General features: G+C 39.6%; 1 protein-coding gene across 1 annotated transcript in view; it reads left to right on the forward strand.

Moving 5' to 3' along the window:
• Window positions 1-1158: 1158 nt before the first annotated feature.
• Window positions 1159-26978, forward strand: part of COL6A6 (collagen type VI alpha 6 chain) — a 113714-nt gene continuing 87894 nt past the window's right edge. The window contains exons 1-10 of the mRNA XM_026454178.1: window positions 1159-1189; window positions 1326-1423; window positions 3774-4370; window positions 5606-6226; window positions 7305-7865; window positions 8669-9226; window positions 11627-12202; window positions 15193-15762; window positions 22762-23105; window positions 23190-23268. Coding sequence (XP_026309963.1) covers window positions 1357-1423; window positions 3774-4370; window positions 5606-6226; window positions 7305-7865; window positions 8669-9226; window positions 11627-12202; window positions 15193-15762; window positions 22762-23105; window positions 23190-23268 — 3973 coding nt within the window. The 5' untranslated portion in view covers window positions 1159-1189; window positions 1326-1356. The remainder of the gene's footprint in view (window positions 1190-1325; window positions 1424-3773; window positions 4371-5605; window positions 6227-7304; window positions 7866-8668; window positions 9227-11626; window positions 12203-15192; window positions 15763-22761; window positions 23106-23189; window positions 23269-26978) is intronic.

Genomic DNA, 26978 nt, shown 5'->3' on the forward strand with positions numbered 1-26978 from the left:
AGTAGTAGTAATACCTGTTGCTAGAGTTGTTACCAGTATCAAACAGGAAAACAGATGTAAAGCTGTTAGCACAGGGCAGGGCTCATAGTAAAAGCTCAACAAATGGTAGAATTTATTATTTATTGTTATACACATTAATAAAAATTATACAGATGGTATGACTTGGCTTTCACTTTTGGAAATCTACTTTGGGACTTAGTTTCTCTAAAATGAAAAGGTTTGTACTAAACATTACCTGCTAACATCTTTTTCTAGCTCACTGGTTACAACTTGAATAGAACTAATAAATTTGTATATAGACTGAAAACTTTACATCGTCTAGACTTGTGAAGGACTAGAAGAGAGTCTCAAGTTGCAGAATGTCAGAAGAACAATGACATAGGTGAGGAAACAGGGATGGAACTTCTCATGACAAATGTCCCTTTTCTGAAGAGATTGAATATTAGAAACTCGGAGCCTGACCGGTATAGGGTGAGATAAACATATATAATGTTGCAAGTACATTTTTGGGTAGCAATTAAGCAGAACATGGAGACACTAGTTTATTAATGAATCAATTCATTTTTTGTTCAATGAATAAACAAGCAAATAAATGAGCCCAACCTGCTTCATTAAATATTTATTTTCAATACATTTAATATCCTGTTTCATTCCATAAAATGAACATTTCAAGGTGGCTGAAAATGCTTTAGGCCAAAATAAGACTGGAAAACCCTTGCCTCATGCAGTTCTAGGAAGTTGGACATAAAATGGTGTAAGCTGAGCTCCTCATTCTCAGGAGCAAGACATTATATGGAATATGTAAAATCACTGCTTGTTCTGAAATAGCTACTGTTTCAATTAGCGAGGAAAAGGAAAAACATGGAATTTTGATCATATCTAAAAATAGTCTTCAAAGATAAAGTACACCTACATGTTCATAACAGTGAGATTACAAAATAGGTCTCAGGGTGTGTCCCAACTGTGAACTCTGAACTGTCTTAGCAATGAATAGATAGAGGATGACACTAGGGTACAGGAAAATAAATACTAGGAACATGTAATATTGTTAGCACTAAAATGCATCTGACTCCTTCTACCAACTGTCCAAAATTTCATGTTTCTACTAGGTCTGGGGACTAAGAAAAACTCTTATGACTTTGTAAATATTGATGGATTGTTTTCTCTAAGGCACTTCACATATTAGAAGGTCAGTGAACCTCAGACATTCCTTGTCCCCTGTTGCACCCAATTTATTATATAATTTTGTATGCTCTTGTATGTGAGTCTTAATTCCCAAATAATATCCACAACAATTTTATATGTTTATATTTTTGCCTTTTCAGATTTCAAGTTGAAGATTTCTCAGGTCATAACATGAAAATGTTGCTAATTTTGTTCCTCATGATAATTTGTTCCCATATTTCTGTGAACCAAGATTCTGGTAAGGAAAAATTGGAAAGAATTCTTAATTTTTATTATAGAAAATAGATAATACATGAATTTGACCTATTTAAAAGTTGTGAGTTTTGTATCACTTTGTTTTGATTTTGATGGTAGTGGAGGGTAAGGGCGGTAGGTCAAATTCTTTGTGAGGTCACTCTGTGTTCCTTTGAAGATCATTTGTTTCTGGATCTTATTCCTTGTTAATAATAGAAATATATGAGAGCTGTCATTTTGTCCTGCTTCAACCCCTTTTAGGTCTTCTGGGAGGTTGCATAAAAATTCTGTTAATATTAGGCTCAGGCCTGGAAAACTTGGAATGTCTTATCCTAATTCATTTGTGTCAAAAGGGTGTCTTGGTTTAGTGTCCAGATTTGCTCCAAATTAAGCTATTTGACTGCTTATTGTGAAGAAAGTGCTTTTTCCCTGGAGAGAACGCTTCATAGCACTGCCTTCTGTCTGGTAACAATCTCTGTCCTGTGGACTTAAGTCCCTGGCACACCCTTAACCACTTCACCATCTCCTAAATAATTGGTTCTTGTCCAGAGCAACTTACGTTGGCTTTTACAGCTTCCTCGAGGACACTGACCTTGGAAGCAAGTTTTGTGAAGACATAAACTAGACTTTACCCTCCAAACATCTTCCTTTGATGTATCTCTAGGCCTTGAGCTTCTCAAGTAGAAGCCATGTTTTGTCCTCCATTGTTTCATGGTTCAGATGTAGTGAGGGACCTTATCAGAACCTGAGTCCACCTTATGTGCCACTCATCTACATTTCCTTTCTCCACAAAAGACGTAGGGCTTCATTTATGAATAGAAAGTCACAGGTGGTCACAAATCAAGCCACCCACAGCAGGACTCCCCTTGGCAGTCTTCGCAGGGTTTCAGGCTTCTTCTGGAGGAAGGTGTTGATACACCCTCACTTATTTCTTCCACTGAGATGCTGCTGGCTGTATAGTCATGAAAAGAATCTCAGAGTGGTTGAATTTGGGTTATTTAAAAGACAAGAAATTATTTTATCCACTATGCCTCGATCAGATGGCCATAAAAAGAATGAAATAACACACAGGGCTGCCAAAGCTGGTTTCCCAGCCAGTGTAGAAAGGAAAAGATTGAAGTTATTCTAATTTGATTAGAACTTACCTAGTAACCATTTTAGATAATTGGAATCTCAGAGTGAGCCAGTACCTTAGATATTTTCTAGTTGAATCTACTTACTTTAAAGAAGAAAAAACTAGGGCCCAAGTATATTGAGTGTCTTAATAAAGCTCATAGAGTTAGCTGAAGGCAAAGTCATGGTGTTCATTACTTGTTCCATTACACTGTATTTTCTTGAACATACACCACACACATACTTCCCTCCTTACCCCAGACAAGAAATGGATCTTATGCTAAGGTAGAATGAGCTCTGAGTTCAAACCAGCAGACCACTAGTAAACAACAGTGTGTTTGAACCAATGATTCTGTATCACATAAAAATATAGTACCAGATAACTAGTGTTGAATTTAACATTGAATGAAGCTTTAAAAGTTAAGCAAAGTATTATATTCCTATATAAAACTTATATTTTTAATGGAAACTAAAGCTATAATCCCTTTTCTAGCCTGAGATACATTGGTGCCATCACATTTTGCACCAATTGGGTGCATCACATTTTGCACCAATTGGGTGGGGATAAAATTCACCAATTATAATACAATGTTCATTCATGTGATTCATCGAAAATATTAAGATATTTAAAATAACCTTGAAATAGATTGACTATTCCATATTTTTATTATTTATAGACTTTTTTAAAACTTAATGTGACTGGAATATAAAACTTGTATGTTTTTAAGTTGCTCAGATAAGCTGTTGTGTTGCTTAAATGAGAAAGGCCATCTTTCAGATTCTACCATTAAAGTGAATTTGATGGAGTTTGAGTTTCAGTTAAAATTTTTATCTAGTTGACATAGTTGAAGTCAAATTCCAAAAGCCAAAAAAATTACAAGAGGAAATTATCCACAAAAGATATAAAACCCATGATTTTTTAATTTCTCTGTTTATCTCTTTCTGTTTTATTTTTCCAGTCACTGTTGTTAATCACTATTTCTAATTAACCAATTCCTTGCAAAAGTTATGCTTAATTTTGTGATCAGTTCAAATGAGAAGTTGTTTAAAAGAATCAGCGCAAGATACAGCTATCTCTTTTTCTTGAGAGAATATGCAGTTGCAGACTGCTATTTTCAGTTTATTGGGAAGGTATTTTAAAAATAAAAAGGAAAGTACCTCTCCCTCCCATAGAGTTGGCATTAAATATGGCAGTACATTTTTAAAGTTTTTAGTTCGTTTATATGTTTGTGGTTTTGCAGGCCCTGAGTATGCAGACGTCGTGTTTCTGGTGGACAGCTCCGATCGCCTGGGATCCAGGTCCTTCCCATTTGTGAAAATGTTCATCACCAAAATGATCAGCAGTCTCCCTATAGAGGCTGACAAATACCGCGTGGCCCTCGCCCAGTACAGTGATAAACTTCACAGTGAATTCCACCTGAGCACCTTCAAAGGCAGGAGCCCCATGCTGAACCACCTCAAGAAGAACTTTGTATTCATTGGTGGGTCCCTGCAGATAGGAAAGGCTCTTCAGGAGGCTCACAGGACTTATTTCTCTGCACCCACAAATGGGAGAGACAAGAAACAGTTTCCCCCAATTCTAGTGGTCCTGGCTTCATCTGAGTCTGAGGATGATGTGGAAGAGGCTTCGAAGGCCCTGCGGAAAGACGGGGTGAAAATCATCTCCATAGGGGTGCAGAAAGCTTCTGAGGAAAACCTGAAGGCCATGGCCACGTCTCAGTTTCATTTCAACCTTCGGACAGTCAGAGACCTCAGCATGTTTTCCCAAAACATGACGCACATCATCAAGGATGTAACAAAGTACAAGGAGGGAGCAGTTGATGACATCTTTGTAGAAGGTGGGCCTAGGATATATGTATAGGAATGATGATGAAATGCTTTTGAAACATTAAAATGGGGAGAGGATTGAAATTCTATGAATATTTCTATCCCCAAAATGGGCCACATTTTCAGATGTTATGTACCCATACATTTAAGAGAGTCCAGTGATTGTGACTATTTTTAATTCAGTGAACCCCACAAGTCTTGGTTTTTCATGTTTCACTTACCTGTGTTGCCCGACATTCACAGACTTCCTAACATTTAGGGAGGCTTTCTCCCTGCCACCCAGCTGATCTCTGAGCTATTTCCCTTTGCTTTAGTTGCTATGTAGTTTTAGTACTGGTTCATTTAAAAGGTAAATTTGCTTCTAAAGAAATTCCTGACTCTTAAAACCACATAATATAATCGTAGAATGTTAGACCTAAAAACAACTTCCAGAAGTCCATATCCCCCCTTCTTTTTTTTTGGAAATAGGAACTTACATATATCCTTAGAAGTGATATGCCTTGGCCCAGGGCCAGGCTGTGACTTTAGTCAGAGCTAGTAGGCCAGGTCTCCCAATTCCCAGCCATGTAGTTTCAGCTCCAGACTGCCTTGCTCCCTGCTACCCTATTCTGAATTAGTTTTCCCTGTGTTCTGCTCTGGGGCCAAACTGCTCTCCTGGTCTGTCCTCTTGTACTACTCTAGTATGTACGACTCTAGAATGGTCAAGAGTTTGTGATCATCATTCAAGTGAGGGGCAGGGGATAGCCAGTAAAAAACAATGTGTTCAAAGTGTACATGTCCAAATGTGTTATATAGGAAACTCACATTATCCCTGATTAAATCAGTCTGAATGAGCTGATATATGTACTTACCTATTGATAACAGAGAATGCTTTCATCTGTAACTGCTGACTACAGGGTAGATGATGCTTAAATGATTTTAAGATGATAGTAATGGCTATGGTTCATTGAATGAATTTTACGTACCAGGCCCCATGCTAAGAATATTATCTCATTAAATCCCCATAACAATTCTATGAGATTAGTATTATCTCCCTTTTACAGATGAGGAAATTGAAGCTGGGAGTTTAGCTAAAATGTAGTATTTGAACCCAGGTCTCTTTAACCTCAACTTCATAATTATTTGTCTACCTCCTGCTCTAAGTGCATAACTGAGCTCTGCTGTATGGTCTTCATGCCTTCTGATGCTCACCAAAGATGCTGAACCACCAGCTAAAATTGTGCTCGTTTATTTCTTGCCCATACAGCTTGCCAAGGCCCTTCTATGGCCGATGTTGTGTTCCTATTGGATATGTCAATCAATGGAAGCGACAAGAACTTTGACTATCTTAAAGGATTCTTGGAAGAAAGTGTATCTGCCCTTGACATAAAGGAAAATTGCATGAGGATTGGCCTTGTGGCCTATAGCAATGAGACAAAAGTGATAAATTCTCTGAGCATGGGCATAAATAAGTCAGAGGTTCTCCAGCACATACAGAACCTTTCTCCCCGGACTGGGAAGGCCTATACTGGAGCTGCCATCAAAAAGCTCAGGAAGGAAGTCTTTAGTGCACGGAATGGCAGTCGGAAGAATCAGGGGGTGCCCCAGATTGCCGTGCTGGTGACCCACCGAGATTCGGAAGACAACGTGACAAAAGCAGCTGTTAACCTCCGACGGGAGGGTGTGACCATCTTCACCCTGGGCATAGAGGGGGCCAGCGACACCCAGTTGGAAAAGATAGCATCCCACCCTGCTGAGCAGTATGTCTCCAAACTGAAGACCTTCGCTGACCTGGCTGCTCACAACCAGACGTTTCTGAAGAAGCTGCGGAACCAAATAACACACACAGTCTCTGTCTTTTCAGAGAGGACCGAAACGCTCAAATCTGGTAAGGTCTTCTACTGAAAGAAGGGTTGTTTGGATTCTTTTTTTCTTCTCTTTCAAATATTCTGTATACAAAGTGGATTGGCTTGGTAAGATGTGGGTGGGAAGGGGATAAGTTCCTAATTGTTTTACTTGAGCTTGAAAATATGAATCCTAATTTGGGGACAATAAAAGCCATTGAGGTGTTGGCATGGGGAGAAGAGATTTCTCCTTCTAGTTCTTCTTTTGTGCAGCTTTAATTAGGTTTGTTACTCATCCATACTGCAGAATACCTTCCTTTGCTATTTTTCTCTCCTCATTTGTCTTTCTCTCTTTTGCCTCTCATGTTCTCCTGCTCTTCCCTTTATTTCTTTATTCTTTTTGTACTTTTCTCGCCCAAATCTTCTTCCCTCATTTCCAAATTCCAATTTAGAGAATAAACAGGAGTATGATTTGAATGAAGAACAAAGTAATTATGTAATCTGTCGTGGGGTACCATTCTAGCATCCACTAGTGCAGGGACAGAGACAGAGGGTGATGTATCTTACATTCATATATACACTTATACTATATAAATATGTTTATGTATTGGTATAGATATATATATTCTTCCATAAATATAGCATATTTACTACAAATGTCATTGTCTCACTCACGAATAGTATCCGTAGTTAGTTGACTAGGAGTGGGTAAGGAGTAAATAATTTGCTCAAGAGAGTTCATGTGCCCACAATGTCCAGTTAAATACCTTCTCCATTTCCCAACACACAACTTGACTTTTTGCTAAGCAGTTATTTACTAATGGGTGAAGTGTCATGTAAAAAGCAGCTTCAAATTTTTTAAATCTCCTACTATATTCAGATTTATCCTGATTCATGGCAGAGAATTAGGGCAATGGTCTTAAAGTGTCAGAAGTGATTCATTTGGCTGAAGGGATGCTGAGATTCCCCCATTGTAAGCTAACAAAGCATGGATTTTAAGCTTAGAAGCTGTTTCCCGTTTTTCTGTCTGAAGAGGTTCATATTTGTTCTTCTTTCCACCTGCTCTCATTTTTTCTTCATGCCTGCTCAAATGCCACATGCAACTTACTGATTCCATTTTAGGTTGTGTGGACACTGAGGAAGCAGACATCTATCTGCTCATCGATGGCTCAGGGAGCACCCAGGCCACAGATTTCCATGAAATGAAGAGCTTCCTGTCAGAGGTGGTAGGGATGTTCAACATTGCCCCCCATAAGGTGCGGGTTGGGGCCGTTCAGTATGCTGACAGCTGGGACTTGGAATTCGAGATCAATAAATACTCCAACAAGCAGGATTTGGGAAAGGCCATTGAGAATATCAGGCAGATAGGTGGGAATACAAATACAGGTGCAGCACTGAATTTCACACTGAGTCTGTTGCAAAAAGCAAAGAAACAGCGAGGAAACAAAGTTCCATGTCACCTTGTTGTCCTGACAAATGGCATGTCCAAGGATAGCATCTTGGAGCCTGCAAACAGACTGAGAGAAGAGCACATCCGAGTGTATGCTATCGGGGTTAAGGAGGCCAACCAAACACAGCTGCGAGAAATTGCAGGAGAAGAAAAGAGAGTGTATTATGTGCATGACTTTGACGCATTGAAAGACATAAGAAACCAAGTTGTTCAAGAAATCTGTGCTGAAGAAGGTAAGAGAAACCGTGGCTCTACCTACTGACCTTCACTCGCAAATTGCCATCCTGGCAATAATTGACATTGCTGGTTTAGAAAAACAACAAAATTACTAAGTTGAGATTTGTTGACTTGTGTAACTGTGTTTGTTCTCTAGAACAAAGCTAAGAGCCCACTATAGTGTTGTTTTAAATAATATCTGAAGCATAAGAAAACTATTTGGAGGAATTTCCCTAATAAGTAATAATTAGCTTCCTCTCACAATTTCTTGCCACGATAGATATGAGTGTATACCACATGTGTAATATGATAAAATGATTTCAGATTGTAATGAATACTTCAGATTTATTTGAATGTCTTTTTATACAGCTCTTATGAAATTTTTTTAGAGTTATATCATTTAGAGCTCCTGTTTTCACCCAGGAGTGATTTTGCGCCCTTAGGGCTTATTTGTCAATGTCTAGAGACATTTCTGATGGTCATAACTGGAGGGTGCTCCTGTCATCGAAGAGGTGGAGGTCAGGGATACTTCAAAGAAGTATTTTACAGGATCCTACAACACATAGACTTCCCACAGTAAAATGATGCCCAAGATGTCAGTGGTGCTGAGGTTGAGTAACCCTGAGTTATGTATTTAAGCAAATTAGTAAATAACAAATAGAATATTCTCACTTTTATTGTCTTCTATGCTTTATTTACTATTAATTATTACTAAGTACATATTTCAATATAAAATTATTTGTGTTTTGGATTTTCCTGTTTACTCTGAACTTTTTACATGTAGCTGACTTGAATAAACATCCCAGTTTTTCTTTTGCAGCTTGCAAAGAGATGAAAGCTGACATCATGTTTCTGGTGGACAGTTCTGGAAGTATAGGACCTGAAAACTTCAGCAAAATGAAAACATTTATGAAAAACCTGGTGAGCAAGTCTCAGATTGGACCAGATCGGGTGCAAATTGGTGTAGTCCAGTTCAGTGACATCAATAAGGAGGAGTTTCAGCTCAACAGATTCATGTCCCAAAGCGACATTTCAAATGCAATAGACCAAATGGCTCACATTGGACAAACCACCCTGACTGGTAGTGCCCTGAGCTTTGTGTCTCAGTACTTCAGCCCTACCAAGGGCGCCCGGCCCAATGTCAGAAAGTTTCTCATCCTCATCACGGATGGTGAAGCTCAGGACATAGTAAAGGAACCAGCGGTAGCACTTCGGCAAGAAGGTGTGATCGTCTACTCTGTGGGAGTATTTGGCTCCAATGTCACCCAGCTTGAGGAGATCAGTGGGAGGCCCGAGATGGTTTTTTATGTTGAGAATTTTGACATTCTGCAGCGCATTGAAGATGATCTTGTTTTTGGAATATGCAGCCCCCGTGAAGGTAGGCATGGGTATACTCACTAGCAGGACTATCCAAACAACAGATGTCTTTTTTAGCCTCTATTTCTTGAATTTCGTTCTATTTGCATATTGTAAACTTTTGGTTTAATTGAAATGTTTCTCCTAGTGGCTTTGACCTGTTGAAGTAAACAGACAGTGAGGAAGAATTTTGGTTTACCTAGATCCATTCCCATTTATAGGTAAATAGCACTAGAGCGATGAATCTCCATTTAAGAAAAACGGTATCATACCAGATCTTAGATCAGGTTCCCTAGAAGCAGAAGCTAACTCAGGGCTCTTTGGAAGTGATTTATTTAGGAGGTATTTTCAGAAGGGGTGTAGGAAACAGGTCAGGGCATGGGTAGGAGCTGAACAAGGAAGTCACCTTAGCTGGAGTCTAGTTTGACCTGATCCCTTGGGGAGCTCCAGACCATGAATTACAGAGCTGGTCCTACTTTGAGGCGAGGGGCTCAGCCTTGTGTGCCCTGTGTCACTGGGCTACGTGTGGGTTGCTGAGGCAGGACTGGCATTTATCCTTCTGGGCAAGGTGTCTCCTCTTTGACCTACACATCTACTATATATGGTGTTTATTTTTACAATTTCTAAAGACCAATACTTGCATCAAATGAGATAATGTTTGTGAAAACACTTTGATAGTTACTAAATTTTATAAAGAAGGAATATAGTAAGAGGACTTGAGCAATGGTTGCTTCAAAGGAAGTAAGGAACCTAGTCCCCACTGTCTTCCCATGAAACTGCAGAGTAATGGAAATGATCAAAAGTAATGGAAATATAGAGTAATGGAAATGATCAAATAAAAGCTCAGCAAATATAAGGGGCTGATTTATACTGTGACCCATAGGGCTTGGTGACAGAGGCACTCTGAACACGAAGGACGTGGATTTTCATGGAGTTTAAAGGGAAGGAGAGGAACATTGTTTGCTTGTTCAAATAACAGTTCTGTTCAACTCCCACTGGAAGGTTTGGTACTCATGATCTGTATTTTGTAGAAAAAGAGTACACCTGGTTTCTATTTCCTCGTAATTTCACCCAGAACAAATAGGAACTTTCTGAAGCATTTTGACGCAGTGTAATTTACCCCCACTCCTCTGGGTAATCCAAGCAGGCTTCCCAGGCAGTCAAGACCACGAGGACATAGTTCTTCTACGTAAATTCCCAAGTAGAGCCAACTTTTCTTGGGAATTTGGTTGATGGCCCTGTACACATGGCCTGCAATTAGTGGGGACAAGTACATTGGCTCTAAGGTTTTCAACAGCCCTTACATAGCCAGCAAGTGGCTGGCAAAAGAAGAAAATGTGGCAAGCCTCTGGGGGGTGGGTGATTTCTCACAATTCCGTTTCTCAAGAATGGATGAGTTAATGTTTGGAACATACCTTTCTATGGCCTGTAGAGAGAATGTGCTACATAAGGACTAAATAACAAACCATCTTACAATTCTCCTTCTCCAGAATGGATGCGTTAGTTTTGGAACACTGCACCTTTGGAGGGAACTTGCTACACATGGATTAAGAATTAATTGGGTCTTTCCTGCTTTTCTGTTCCATGGTGCTGACCTCAGACTTAAAAAGTTAATAGGAGCATTATGCTAAAACAGCTTAGTTGGACCAAGTGTGAAGTAGGCTTATTTCTATGATGAGACCAAAAAATGAAAATAGATGTTTCAAAAAAGTCAAAAAGTGAGGAAAAAGTAACTTTGAAAAGTCACCCATCAGAGAATCATGAAAAAAATACAGTATTGCCAAATTCATTTTCATTTGGTCATTTCCCCAAGGTTTATATTAAGAATACAAATCTCAAGATCATGGTTAAAAAAAAAAAAAAAGAAACAAATTTGTATAAATGAAAGCACATGTTGCAGAAACCACTTATACAGGAAAATTTACACAGAATTGACTTTTTTAGTCCAAAGGTTTCAAAATATTTTATTCCTGACAATCCTGTGATTGTCACTTCACCCCATCCCACTCCCTGCAGTGGGACCCCACTGACTCCTTTATCTTTCAAGCTCACCTAAGTGAGTATTAACTATATACTTCCAGCACCAATGTATGTGTATTGTCTCTCTTATCTTTCATATTGAAAATTCTCCTTGGGAAAGAAAAAAAGTACTAGATTTCCAAATCTGAAACAAAGTAATTTAATAAGTTAACCAATTCCTAAAGGATTGATTTACCGTATTTCTTCTTATCACTTCTTTGCTTACGTGGACTTAAGGAATCTCAGACACCTTTAATATTTCTGAGGCTACTAGAATTGACATTCTAATGCATAGCGTGATCCTCATGGAGAGAAAACACTAGCAATTTATAAAAAGATTGGGGTGTCTCCCATGCTGTCCAAAGCTAATCTCATATGGTTTACCTTTCTCTTCCTCTTTCAGAATGCAAGCGGATTGAAGTTTTAGATGTTGTGTTTGTCATTGATAGCTCTGGCAGCATTGACTATGATGAGTATAATATCATGAAGAATTTTATGATTGACATAGTGAAAAAAGCTGATGTGGGCAAGAATCGGGTCCGGTTTGGGGCTCTGAAGTATGCTGATGACCCAGAGGTGCTGTTTTATCTGGATAACTTTGGCACAAAACCGGAGGTAATTTCAGTGCTCCAGAATGACCAAGCCATGGGTGGCAATACTTATACTGCTGAGGCACTGGGCTTCTCGGATCACATGTTCACTGAAGCCCGGGGCAGTCGCCTGAACAAGGGGGTCCCCCAAGTCCTCATTGTGATCACCGATGGGGATTCCCATGATGCTGATAAACTCAATGCCACAGCAAAGGCCTTGAGAGACAAAGGCATTCTTGTCCTGGCTGTGGGTATTGCTGATGCCAATCCCGTGGAACTGTTAGCTATGGCAGGATCAAGCGACAAGTACTTCTTCGTGGAGACTTTTGGAGGTCTGAAGGGAATAACTTCAGATGTGACAGCCAGTGTCTGCAACTCTTCAAAAGTAGGTAAGGTTTGCCAAGTAAGTTTTTCCTAATTATTAGCAGAGTGACAAATGAGAGAGAAAGCAAAACAATGGCTCTCAGGAATGAGTTTTCCAGAGAGGAGAGAAGGATTTCTAATTGTTTCATTTTTTTTTTTTTTATTATACTTTAGGTTCTAGGGTACATGTGCACAATGTGCAGGTTTGTTACATATGTATACATGTGCCTTGTTGGTGTGCTGCACCCATTAACTCATCATTTACATTAGGTATATCTCCTAATGCTATCCCTCCCCCCTCCCCCCTCCCCACAATAGGACCCGGTGTATGATGCTCCCCTTCCTGTGTCCAAGTGATCTCATTGTTCAGTTCCCACCTATGAGTGAGAACATGCGGTATTTGGTTTTCTGTTCTTGCGATAGTTTGCTGAGAATGATGGTTTCCAGCTGCATCCATGTTCCTACAAAGGACATGAAGTCATTCTTTCTTATGGCTGCATAGTATTCCATGGTGTATATGTGCCACATTTTCTTAATCCAGTCTGTCACTGATGGACATTTGGGTTGATTCCAAGACTTTGCTAGGACTTTCTATATTATAAAATCTCAGAGTTGGAAAGACCTCAGGGATATTTCATTCAGACTACTCCCCCAAGAAAGATACTTTCTGCAGCATTCCTAATCACTTCTTCCTAAACTCTTCTAATGATGGGGAATTCATAAGTTGTTTTATTTATTTATTTTTTTAGACAGGGTGTTGCTCTGTCATCCAGGCTGGAGTGCAGTAGCATGATCACAGCTCACTGCAGCCTCAACCTCCAGGACTCAGGTGATCCTCCTGCCTCTGCCTCCCCAAGAAGATGGGACTACAGATGTGTGCCATGAGGCATGGCTAATTTTTTTTTTGTAAAGACAGCATTTCACTATGTTGCCCAGGCTGGTCTCAAACTCCTGGATTCAAGCCATCTGCCCCGCTTGGCCTCCCAAAATGCTGGGATTACAAGTGTGGGCCACTACACTTAGCTGAATTCACCAGTTTTGAACAGGCGTCATGAGAACACAAATGTGCTTACACATTTTTCCACCCGCTAGTTCTTTTTCCTCTTTATGCAAGAAATCAAATTCTCCTCCTAAGAACCAGCTATAATTGCCTGAAGTCTTCTTTCCTTCAGGCCAGAAGTCACCAGTTTCTTTGCTTATTTCAGTTATGGTGCAAGGTCATTTAAAATGTGAAGCCCAGTATTAAAAACTCTGTTCCAGCCTCAGAGGTTGCCAGGACAGAGCATAGTGGGACTTCCTTTGCACTGGATGCTGGGCTTGTGTTCTGACAGCTGGAGATTGCATTGTTGCATGTGTGTATGTATTCCTTCCGTCATCATTTTACTTTCAGTTTATAAGTTTGGTTCAGAGAAAGATTGTTCTGTACTTAGTTTCCTGAGTATTTTTCCTAAGATTTATTTTACTAAATATACAAAATGTTTTTACTGGATGAATTGCTATTAATTCATGATTCCAACATCTAGATATAGTAGTTCTTTTTAAAACTCATCTAACTTCTCTGGTTTTCCTAAGCCTTGCCTCCTTAGAATGCAGCTACTATCTTTTTCTTTCACAAAACTAACAAAATCTTTCTGGGTCTTACTGAAAACTGGGACAAATTTCTTCCTTCCTTGTAGCCATTGCCTAAAATTGGATCTATCCTTCACCAGTTCACTGTAGAAATTGACATTGCATTTTCATATTGAAAATTCTCCTTGGGACAGAAAAACAGTACTAGATTTCCAAATCTGAAACAAAGTAATTCAGTAAGTTAACCAATTCCTGAAGGATCGATTTACCATATTTCTTCTTATCTCTTCCTTGCTTACCTGGACTTAAGGAATCTCAGACACCTTTAATATTTCTGAGGCTGTGATGAGAACTAAGTTCGGACAGTGGTGAGATCACTGGGGAATTCATGGAAACGATCATGCTTACCAGAAAGCTAAGGAATACGCATGTGCCAAGCATAACTCATTCATTGGCAATGGTCTCTCATGTTCTTGTTTTATATTTGCTGTGTTAATATGGGGGAAGCATCTCTATATTGCATTGCTTGTTCAGAAATATTTTTCTCAAGTAGATATTTTTGCCTACATACAGCAGAAAGGGACTGATAACAAGGAAAACTGACTAGATACAGACCAAAAGGCATCCTTTTAAAACCTCTTCTCAATATACCCTAATGAACTAGAAAAATAATTATTGGCTCAAATGACCAGGGAGGCTAAGTCAATAATACAAACTATCTGCCTTTTTGTTCGAATCCCTAAATGTATGTGTGTTTTGTTTTCTCTTGATGTGCTGCTACTGTCACCGGGCTTTCTGGAAGAGCTTAGGCTAGATTGTAGATGAGAACAAGTTTTCCGTAGCACTGGCCCCAGTTCTCTGGCGTCTCAGAAAATAAAATGACCTAAGACCAAATCAACAAGCCAAGAGAAGCATAAAAAGATGTGTGTTTCATGCCTTGTACTGACTTTATGAACTGATCATTTGTCTTTATTTCCTCTCCAATTAATGTGACCACATGCTAGCATAAGTTAAGAAACCACTTTCAGAAATATCATTTCTATATAGCTGCAAACTTTTTTTTTTTTTTTTGGGGGACGGAGTCTCTCTCTGTCTCCCAGGCTGGAGTGCAGTGGCATGATCTCAGCTCACTGCAAGCTTCGCCTCCCAGGTTCACGCCATTCTCCTGCCTCAGCCTCCCCAGTAGCTGGGACCACAGGCACTCACCAGCATGCCCAGCTAATTTTTTGTATTTTTTTTTTTAGTTGAGACTGGGTTTCACCATGTTAGTTAGGATGGTCTCGATCTCCTGACCTTGTGATCCACCCGCCTCGGCCTCCCAAAGTGCTGGGATTATAGGCATGAGCCATCACGCCCGGCCTATAGCTGCAAACATTTAATTTACTCTTGGTGGATTAAGGAAAGAATAACAATCTGGGTTTGCTGTTGTTCCTTCTCTTCTTTGTAGATTGTGAAATTGACAAAGTCGATCTTGTTTTCCTTATGGATGGTTCAACTAGCATTCAGCAAACTGACTTCAAGAAAATGAAGGAATTTCTGGTGTCCGTTGTTCAAGACTTTGATGTCAGCCCCAACAGAGTGCGTATAGGAGCGGCCCAGTTTAGCGATGCCTATCGCCCAGAGTTTCCACTGGGAACTTTCATAGGTGCAAAAGAGATATCATTTCAGATTGAAAACATCACGCAGATCTTTGGAAATACACACATCGGTGCCGCACTCAGGAAGGTGGAACATTACTTCAGGCCAGACATGGGCAGCAGGATAAATACAGGTACCCCACAGGTGTTGCTGGTCCTTACTGATGGCCAGTCCCAAGACGAGGTGGCCCAGGCCGCGGAAGCCCTGAGACACAGAGGTATCGACATCTACTCTGTGGGCATTGGGGATGTGGATGACCAGCAGCTCATTCAGATCACCGGGACTGCAGAGAAAAAACTGACAGTGCACAACTTCGATGAACTGAAGAAGGTCAATAAAAGGATCGTTCGCAACATCTGTACCACAGGGGGTGAAAGCAGTAAGTATTTAGCAAGTTCATATCGATTCCCCACACCATCTTCTCTGACATTTTCTTCAAGCTCCATTGTCATCCCCTGGGGCTAGTGGGAGCATTTAGAGGTGTGCCTCTGGATTTCAAAGTCAGCTTTTCGCAGTTATTAAATATTTATCTTGGACTGCGGATTGAGAAACAGGGTGTCTGACTCCTGTGCCCTTTTTTCTCCCTGTCTCCTGGGTGAGCATGCCTCCTTTGTGAGTGAGAATGCCTGCCTTCCGGTGTGAGGAAAAGGCCATTGTTTGCAATCTGGCTGGTTTCAGAGGTTGAAGAGCATGCCTCAAAGAAAGGAAATATTTGACTGATTTTTTGGTTGCTTGGCAAGAGGGCCTATAGGGCTGCCAAGAGCTGTGGTACAGGTAGGTAGGAAACCTCCTTTATATCTTTATTATGAAACTTTACCACAGAAGTTAGTAAATATCTTCCTTACAATGAGTGCATTTTGACACTTTTTTCAACAGATGGAAGTGAAGTGTCTTAAAGGAGAAGTCACTTGTTCTGTTATAAAGGCCCCTTATGGGTTGGCTATGATTCTGTGTAACTACCCATGGTAAACATTAATCCCAGATTTCCACTCAAAAAAAAACAAAAAAAGTTGCAAGGTCATTAAGAGGCAGCTCTGAAGACAGACAGCCTGACAGCGGATCCCTGCTCTATGGCCATTTTTTTCTGAGACAAGTTGCCTAACTTCTCTAAGTTTAATTTTCTCACCTATGAAATGTGAATGATAGCAGCACCTAGTTCAAAAGAACATTGGGAGGACTAAATGAGAAAATGCATATTTAAACTTTAATAAGCATGACACCTGGGATATAATTATAAAGTGCCTTCATTTTTATCTACCAGTAACCGTTAAATTTATGAATGGGAGCCAGCTCTTCCCTTGCCTCTCATCACTTTCAGGAAATAAAAGAACCTCCTTTTGGTCATTAATAAGTCCATCCCAGTGTAATATTAAAACTTTACATTTTATTCAAGGTTACCCCACATTTCCAGCTTGCTACAGGCTACCTTGCTGTGAGAGAAGTGGTTGACATTTCACCCAGTGTCCCCAGCCTTTCACTGCACTCCCCATCTTCCAGGTGCTGCTCCATCTTACTAACCATAGTTTCTGGACCCTCCAGAAGGAGAAGGTACTAGGAAAGGGGGAACAACTAAAAGGGTACAGGAAAATTTTTAATCTGTCCCTTATCAGGAGTTGGTTTTCTCTGACAATAGCCCATGTCTAAAGCTGATTCCATTCATAGGTCCTTCAAAGATTTCACCTCCTGCCCCACATCATCACTTCCCCCACCAAGCCACCTTTATCTGAAGATCTCTCCATCACAGTCTTTTTTAGGAGGGTATGTCTCTATTCCAGAGTGTCTCTTACGCCTTTTTCAGCCTCTGGGCATCTGGTGACACCTCCAGCTTTGTTCTGCTGAGATTTCTCTGCCCCCGCCAGGGGCTTCTTAGATGGGAGATCAGAGGAGCCCACAACAGCTTGCTCTTCCACTCAGCCATATCAGCTCCATGGTCAACAATAACATACCAATTGCCCTAATAAAAACTGGGAATCACAGCCCCCAGTGTGATTCCCTCTTCTCTGTAGGGAGGGCAATATGCCATCCTGTGTCTCATGCTTTAGAATTTCCAGGATTAGGTTATCTCCAGATTATCTCTGAAATCCCCTCTCTCAGCTTGAAAAGGAAGTCACCCGCTCTTCTTGTGTGTGTACCTGATGAGAGAGCCCACAGCACATCAACAGCTCTCTCCAAACACACTTTTCCAAACTGCAGTCTGAAACATTTAATAAGACCTGATGTGCGGGTTAAAGGTTAAGAGTTCTGTAGTTGATTTGGGACTACTGACTGTCTAAGTCCTGCTTCACATACTTTGGAATGTATCTGATTACCTCAGCCAAACCTTCCACATTAATTTTTTGTTTCATATGAATTACTCAAGTCTAAGTATTAGGCAGAAAATTATCTCTGAACCATCTAGTTTCTATCTGAGTGCGATGAAAGAAAACCATGTGGAAAGTGAAAAACAGGAGTATGAACTCCAAGTAGTTAATGAGTTATTTTTTAAGGAAATAGTCATGAATGCAAAAAATAAGAAAAATACTCTGTATTAAGATAAACTTGAGGTTATTACTCCAACAAGGAAGAATGTGAGGCAGGCTGTGAGCTGAGGACTGATGAGGCTGGAATGAACACCGATAAAGCTTCAAAGGCATGTACAAATATATTAGGGGATGCCAGTTCTTTTTAAACCGTAAATCCCAAAACAAGGAAATCAGACAATAGCTGAGTACGGCTCAAAGCAAACTGGACTTAAGGCCTGAACACTTGCTCTGCTTCTTACTAAAATATGCATAACTGTGGAGATGTCACTACCATTTCTGAGTCTTAGTTTTCTGGTTTGTAAATTAAATAATCTCTAAAAGTTCCTCTAGTTGCATACTGTGATTCAACGTATGTGAAAGGGAGGTCAGCCGCATGGAGGTATGAGGGAGGTGACTAAGAATCTATTTTTTGAGCATCTACGAAGGGTCAAACCTGGTGCTCTAAGCACTTTAAATGTGCTATCTCACTCAATTCTCCCAGCATCTTATGTGGTTTGTATTTTTGTTTTCATTTATAAATGTGGAAGCTGGACTTCAAGGGAATATTTGTAGCCTGGTCTAGATCTTACAGGAAGTAAGACTAAGCACATTTTGAAACCTAGGCTTGTTTGACCCCCACCTGTTTCTCCCACCACCCCCATCCCTGAGTTTTTTGTTATATTAAGCTGTTTTCTTGATATTAGTTGTTGTCTAGGTTATCTGATGTTGACATTATAAAGAACTAATATCTAAGCGTTGTGCTTCACCAATTAATAGCTGGAGCTTATTGAGACATCATAGGTTTGTATCTTTAAAATTGTTTCCACAAGCTGATATTCCCTAAGGAAACCACTTCCTGCTGTCACTTCCAATAGCATAATCTAGTCGTAGATCTAGCAATCTGCATGACTTGTCATCACTGGCTAACCAGGAAGTGGTAGAATAGTTCAGCATGTGGACTCCAGAGAAGTCTGGATCTGAATCTCAAGTGTGAGAAACGTGACACAGTGTTAATTGTGAGATCTTGGGCAAGCTTCTCTGTCACAGCTTCCTCATCTGCAGAATGAAAAAGAGCTTCTACTTATTCTGTGTCTTATGAGGAGAAGTGAGATAGTGAATTGGAAGTACATGGTAAGTGTTCATTGAAAGTTAGCTAATATCATAGCATGTTGCTGAGAGAACCATGAATCCATCTCTTGAATGAAAATTTGTGGAGTAATGGGGTTAGTTCACAGAAGGACAACTTACCAAGAATTCCTTAGTTTAGGGACTTAAATATTTTAGCCACATTTCAGAGCTATATTCAAATTTAATAAATATACACGGTATTTTCTCACCTTTATCCATACTTATTTCTTGATTTTTCTTTGAGACTGGCTATTCTGTCCACTAGAGGAGACTTGGAGCAATTTTTAGAATGTGGAGGTTCTGTCTATTTTTTAGCATGGAGCCATGATTAGGTAGCAAAGAATCAGGAGCATCTCTCATCTGATATATCTGTCATGGATAGATGAATCAAAAGGGAGACTGCGCAAAAGACTAGTCTGATTAGGGTAAGAGACAACCTCAGGATTTGATTCAAGAGATGTGAAAAATATAAGGAAAAAAATAGATGTTCATTTCCAACTTTTAATAAGGAGCTGTTTTTATGTTCCTGCCTTAACTGGATCTGGGTTCTCTAGAAAACAGACCTTTGAAGCTCTTGAGTTTACGTGCCAATACTTTACTGGGAGTGCAGTCCCGGGGAAGCAAGAGTGAATGGAAGGGAAGTGATGCGGGAAAGGAGGGGAAAGTAAATACAAGGTAGTATGTTACCAAGTTAGCCACAGCTTAAGAAACATAACTGGTGCATTGGTCATGCAGAACATCACTAGAGAAGCCCTACAGAACCACCGTGTAGACGAGCCCAGCAGGCGGAATAAAGGAGAGGATTTACTTGCCAATTCCTTCCCATCTACTGCCTCTCGTAAGTCAGAGAGCTAACTTCCCTACACTACTGGGTTGTGTTATCCAGCCCCTTATGGAAACTGCTGGGGAAACCAGAAACAGGTCCCACGATGCGCAACATCTAGGGCAGGAAATGGTGAAGGGGCCAGGGCCTCCCTAAGTTCACATGGGTTGCACACAGGCCCCAGAGTCAGTGTGGCCATTCTGCAGTGAGCATGGTGGAGGCCGTGTGAAAGTCAGGCTGTCACCTCCGCGGTTAGCAGACTAAGGATAGTGGCAGCTAGGGCTCTTCAGTGGACAAATGTCTATGCCTCGGGGAAGGGAGGAAGCAAATCTGGGAGGTGTATAAACTGACTCTCTAACAGTCCCTAGCTATACTTCATAGATCATGCTTTCTTTTTTTAATCTAAAATACCACATCTTTCAAAGTCCCAAACAGGTTTATCTCCTATCCCAGCTAATAACTGCCACTTTCCCCTTTAAAGTATTTTCTCAAGAATCTGTCTTCTAGTCTTATAAATGTACCCTAGCCTCTTGACAGTATTTCTTAATACCAAGAATCTGCCATCATCAGCTCCAATTAAGAACTGTCTTTATAAAGTAATAATTAGAATCAGCTTTTGGGCTTGGCAGGAAGCAATGAGACTTGTAACTGTCTGGTCCAATTCACTCTTTTCTGTGCTTTTGTATTTTTACTTTGAAGTATATAACCCCCTTATTTGTATAGATAAGAAAATTAGTGCCCAGAGAGGATAAGAGTTGCCAAACGTAGTTTGGCAGTAACAGAGTGGTGACCAGCATATGACTGAAACTGAACTTCTGTCTTCCTGCTCACAGACCTGCCTCCCAGGATTCCGTATTGCTATTTGGAGGACTAGTCAAGGGCTCAGCCTGCTACTCTTACTTCTTTTGTCACCCTCTGTTGCCATTCCTGCCAATTACCTTCTTAAATATTTTGCTTTTATTGCCCCTTTCTTATTCCCACTGCTGTTATCCTACTTTAATTCTTTATTATTTCTTTGGAAATCCAATTTCAGTCTTCTCCCTAGCTCACTTCCAAAACTCCCTGCCTCCAGTCCTTTGGAGTCACCAGTGGCAGATTCACTTTAAAGCACAACCTGTGTCATGGAAGACTTCAAGACAGGGCTCCTGATTTAAGGGCAGATGTCTCAGTGGAGTTTTTAGGCTGTTGCATGAGAGCCTCTTGCTCAGTGTGGTTTGGTCTCTCTCACTGTACTTAGACACATGGTTACTAATTCTGGACTTGCGCACCAAATTCCATTCCTTCTCTCACATTATTATGGAATCATTTGTCAATTTAAATTAAACACAAGGAACTTGTTTACCTAAATAAGTTCATACTTTCAGCAATCTAGACAAAAATTTAAAATACACAATGTTTATAGGCAACAGTTCCCAAGGTCACTTGATGTCGTTTTGGTATTTCTGCTGGTTGGTTTTTTTTCCACATGAGTCTGTTTTCCTCAAAGACATTATCATATCTTGTTTACTACCTGGTTTTCTGCTCAGGTTTAAACAGTTGTCATCGAAGATGAAACTTTCAAGCTCAAGACAGATATGAGAAGACGTTGATGCAAGAGGAATTTTGGAAAGGATATATTCTGCTTTTTTTCTAAATAGTTTGTCTTATTTTCTGATTATCTAATTTTCTGATTAAGAAGAGATTTCCAATAAAGTAAAATACAGTAAAATAAGATGTCCAGTCTTCCAGATTTTTGATAACACTTTGATTTACCTTGAATCTCATGATGAAAATTGATTATCAAATGAGATTTTTGTGTCCCCTCCGTCAGCTCTCATTAAAAATCAAGTTGCCAACAGTTGTTTTAAAAGTTGAAATTAACGATTTTGGTTTTAAACACTTGCAAATGTCCAGCTGACCAGTGTGTCTGGGAAGTAGGCATTTGCCTTTACAAGGAATATCTTAAACATTGCTGATCTAAGCAAACCAAATTAAAAACAGCCACTCACTTTATCAAGCAAGCTGTATGTGTTGAGTTGGCTGAAAAAAATTAGAGTTTTTAGCCAAGTTAAAAACTATTGAAAGAAGAGTGTTTGAGTCACATGACTTTATTCTCTGTCTTTTAGGACACTCAGCTTAAAATATCAAGCCCTTTTTAGTTTATCCAACTCTTAAGTTTCCCTAGCATTAATAAGAATAAGAGCAAAGCACTTTAATGCAACACCCCTCTAAGTATTTAACCTCAAAATGGCAGTGTCCTTGGCTTCTGGAATGGCTGAGCTCCTGAAAGCGACACCATCTTTGACATGGTCGAATGTGAATGATTTGGTTACCAGTTTCTTTGCTTGTCAGACTTAACACCAAGCAAGATTTCAAAGGATCTCCTGAATTTTTTAGTTTTGTTTTTTTCTTTTCTGAGTGGATGTTAGAAGATGACAAGAGGAATCAGAGGCCCTTTTTAGAACAATAAATCATCAAAACCATTCCTTAGATGAGTCCTTAGTGATTTATTTTTTTCTAAATGACTTTATTCAAATGTTCTTAAATTTCCCTTATAATTATTAAAATTTAATATTTGTCGAATTAATTGATAAGTAGCATTCTATGAATGTTTTATTTTAGACTATTAACATTTCCACAGTGTACTTTAGGGATATTTAAATGATTCTGCATGACTTTTTCAATATCTAAAATAAAATCTTCCAGAACTTCATTATAGAATCAATGGATTTTTTTGTGACCTGAAAAAATAATAATGTACCCTTACACTTGTACAGATTAGAAAAGAGTTGATGCTTAGCCTCTTCCTTTATTCATTTATGCCTTTCATTGTGTTCTAACTTTATAACTGAAATGGAATTCCAAGTCCCTTGATTCAGACATGGTGTCTGAGTTAAATAAAGGTATTTGTTGATTTATTAAGACATGCTTTTCCTTTGAATCCTAGACTGTTTCATGGATGTTGTGGTGGGATTTGATGTCTCAACTCAGGAGAAAGGGCAGACTTTGCTTGAAGGTCAGCCTTGGATGGAAACCTACCTTCAAGACATCTTACGTGCCATCAGCTCCCTCAATGGAGTAAGCTGTGAGGTGGGCACAGAGACTCAGGTCAGTGTGGCTTTTCAAGTGACAAATGCCATGGAAAAATATTCTCCCAAGTTTGAGATCTACAGTGAAAACATACTGAATAGTTTGAAGGATATAACAGTTAAAGGACCATCTTTTCTCAATGCAAATCTCTTGGATTCTCTATGGGATACATTTCAGAATAAATCGGCTGCTCGAGGAAAGGTAATATGGATTTATCTTATTTGTTGGTCTGTGATTGCAGTGAACCCCTTTTAACTCATTTTTCTTTTTTGGAATACTTCTTAGGTGGTCCTTTTATTTTCAGATGGATTGGATGATGATACTGAGAAACTTGAACAAAAATCTGATGAACTTAGAAAAGAAGGTACTGAGGATGGAGGAGGAGTGGGAAGGGAGTGCTTATTAACTTTATAGTCTCAGAACTAACTTCTGGCTCTTAAATTTCCGGGCTCTTAAATTTTGAATAACCCTGATTTTGACAATCTCCATATTCTGTGTGTACTAGGCAGAACAAATGAGCTCTCAGAATATTTTGACATGCACTTTTTTCCTCATGCCTTATATGTATGAAACAGCACTGAATACAAAGTCCTATCCTTTGTATCATATTACTGTATTTCTTCTTCCTTTCCTGGAGAATGTTCCTTTCTCTCTTGCCCAATATTGTCTAATATTGCTACTTCTTTAGTGTCACCAGAAGGGAATAGTATGTTTCTCTTTGACCAGGGACTGAGAGTCAGTTTTCTTCTAACAGTTGTAAAGTTCCCAGAGTTGCAAGCATTGTTGGATAAGTTTACTCATGTTTTGGGGCTTTCTAATCAGTTCCTTCCTTCAAACCACAGATGGGCCAACCATGGTGTTTGAGATTTTTAAGCTCTGGCACCAGGCTTTTAGCTTTTGAACCAAGAGCTTCTATTCTGAGTCAGACAAGAACATGTGGATGTTCTTGTTTAGTCAAACAAAGAAGTTCTTGTTTGACTCAGAATAGAAATCCTCTTCTGTAAGTGGGTGCAATTTCTGCCCTACCCAGATCTCCTTTACTGGGAGATTCATTTATCCTCTAGCTGCTAACAACTCACAGCTTACTCCTTCTCTGAAGAATTGCCCTTGGCCAGTAGAGCCACATCACCTGGAAGGTTGCTCTCCACCCCATCCTTGGGCAGCAGATTAGGTTACAGAGTTGGACCTTTGCCTCTAAATGACACCAGTGGTGTGGTGCAATTTATGCTCCAGAGCTTCCTGGGATCAGGCTAAATAAAGCTAGACTCCAGCTGCAACATTGTCTTGCTCAGTAACTTCCCCTGCCCTATCCTGTTTTCCTCACTCCCTTTCTTCTGAAAGTGCTTCCTCAACAATTTGTGCACCTCCAAATCCTTATCTCAAACTCTGTTTCTAGGGAACCTGACCTAAGGCATTACCTGTCAGGTTAGCTAATAGAGGTTGACAGGACTTTGTGTTTTCTATTTTGTTCTCTCTCCCCCATCTTAAACAAATTGCAAAATTCTCTGAGTTTACTACTAGGGAGTATTGGGGAAACTGGTCCCCAGTATTTCAATGTAGGTTCTTTTCTATTTTCCCCAAGTGCTGGCTGGTCTGAGAAATAAAGAGAAAGAGTACAAAAGAGAGAAATTTTACAACTGGGCCTCCGGGGTGACATTGCATGTTGGCAGGTTCTGTGGTGCCCCCTGAACTGCAAAACCAGCAAGTTCTTATTAGGGATTTCAAAAAGGGAGAAGGGTACGAATAGGGAGTGGGTCACAGAGATCATATGCTTTAAGGGCAATAAAAGATCACAAGGGCAGGGAGGCAGAGTGAGATCACAAGGCCAGGGTGAAACTAGAATTACTGATGAAGGTCCGTGTCCCACTGGGCACACATTGTCATTGATAAACATCTTAACAGGAAACAGGGTTTGAGGGCAGACAACTGGTCTGACTAGAATTCGCCAGTCTGGAATTTCCTAATTCTAGCAAGCCTGAGGGCACTGCAGGAGACCAGGGCATATTTCATCCCTTATCTTCAACGGCATAACACAGACCCTCCTAGAGCAGCCATTTTAGAGACCCCCTCCACCGGGAATGCAGTCTTTTCCCAGGGCTATTCCTTGCTGATAAAAAGAATTCTGTGATATTTCTCCTATTCGCTTTCTGTAAGAAGAGAAATATGACTCTGTTCTGCCCAGCCCCGCAGGCAGTCAGACCTTATGGTTATCTCCCTTGTTCCCTGAAAATTGCTGTTATCCTGTTCTTTTCAAGGTGCCCAGATTTCATATTGTTCAAACACACATGCTTTACAAACAATTTGTGCAGATAACTCAATCATCACAGGGTCCTGAGGTGACATCTTCAGCTTATGAAGATGATGGGATTAAGAGATTAAAGACAGGCATAGGAAATTTTATAAGAGTATCGATTGGGGAAGTGATAAATGTGTGTGAAATCTTCACAATTTATGTTCTGAGATTGCAGCAAAGACAGGTGTAAGAAATTATAAAAGTATTAATTTGGGAAACTAATAAATGTCCATGAAATCTTCACAATTTATGTTCTTCTGCCATGACTTCAGCTGGTCCCTCCATTTGGGGTCCCTGACTTCCCACAACAAGGGAGTGAGGGTTTTTATTTTATCCCTTATTTACTAAATCTGCCTTGTTTTTATTCTCTCTGGTCTTGGCCTTTGTTCATGAGCTATGATTAAGGTTTTAATTAAGACTGAAAAAAGATACTAGAGTGCTTAGTTGGGATGGGTAATGTTGTTTTGGTGGTTGCCATTGTTTTGCTTTATTTCAGCTTTTCCTTTGTGGGGAAAAGATGTTTCTCTTGCAAACGACAGTAGAGTTTCTTCCAGGAAGTGCTTTGGAATACCCAGAATTCTAAGAACAAACATCTTTCTTCCAATGCCTACTGAAAAACGAGTAAATGGGTATCAACTTCAGAAGCTATATTTTGAATAATATCCTCAGATATTTAGATTCTTCAAATGGAAGATAGAAGTCATGGCAATAATATTCTTTGAAAAGTGTCTAGTTCTTTGAAAGGGACCATCTTTGACATGGCGGAGTGTGAATTTGGTTACCGGTTTCTTCACCTGTCAGACTTACACCAAGCAAAATCTCAAAGGATCTGAATTTTTTAATTTTGTTTTTTTCTTTAATAAAGAAAAGAAAATGGCTTTCTATATGGACAAGAAGTATCTCTCTCACTGGCTTCCCATACTTACACACACAGGACTTCACTTGGTGCTGGGCCCTATGATCTATTCACCTAGGAAAACTTTCTTAATTTCAGGCCAAACATCAATATGTATAAACTATGCAATCATCACTGAACAAGAGGAGACAAGGAAAAAACAATCCTTGATGGTGGACATGGCTTTAAAACTTATGCACGTGGATTGGGGCTTAAATTAATTATTTTTTTAGAATTGAATACCCTAGAATCTACTCAGTGATTCTTTATTCTTCCAAGTTTGAAAATCTTTTCTTTCTTAATTCATTGTTAGAAAATTGAAAACATTGTATTTAGGCTCATATGACTCATTTATTGGATGAGTCTGAAAGAAGATTGGAGTCCCTTGATCCTAAGAAAAGCAGTTATAAATAATAGTTATATACATATTTCTTGCAAGTCAACAGTCCCATGGTTCTTATTTTATCATTTTACATTCTTAAAATTTTACATTTCCTGGATATTGTAAGAAAAATCAGATGAGAGAAGGTTTTTTTTTCTCTTATAAGTAGATCCATTAGCATGCTTCTCTTGATCACTTAACACCAATTGATGTACAAGCATTTCATATCCCAGACCACTCTACAACCTCTTTTCTCCCCCTCCTCATTCTCATTCTAGAAGAATGACCAACTGTCCTGGTTTGTTTGGAACAAGATGGGAACTTTCAGCACTAGAATCAGGAAAGTCCCAGGAAATGAGGACAAATTGGTGACCCTATTCTTCTTTGGTGGTGGTGGTTCTTTTCTTTCCTTTTTTCTTTTCTTTTTTCTTTTCTTTCCCTTTTCCTTTTTCTTTTCCTGTCTTCTCTTGTCTTGTCTTTTCGACAGAGTCTTGCCTTGTTGCC

This window comes from Piliocolobus tephrosceles, chromosome 2, assembly GCF_002776525.5.
Source record: "Piliocolobus tephrosceles isolate RC106 chromosome 2, ASM277652v3, whole genome shotgun sequence".
In the NCBI taxonomy this organism is placed as follows: Eukaryota; Metazoa; Chordata; class Mammalia; order Primates; family Cercopithecidae; genus Piliocolobus; species Piliocolobus tephrosceles.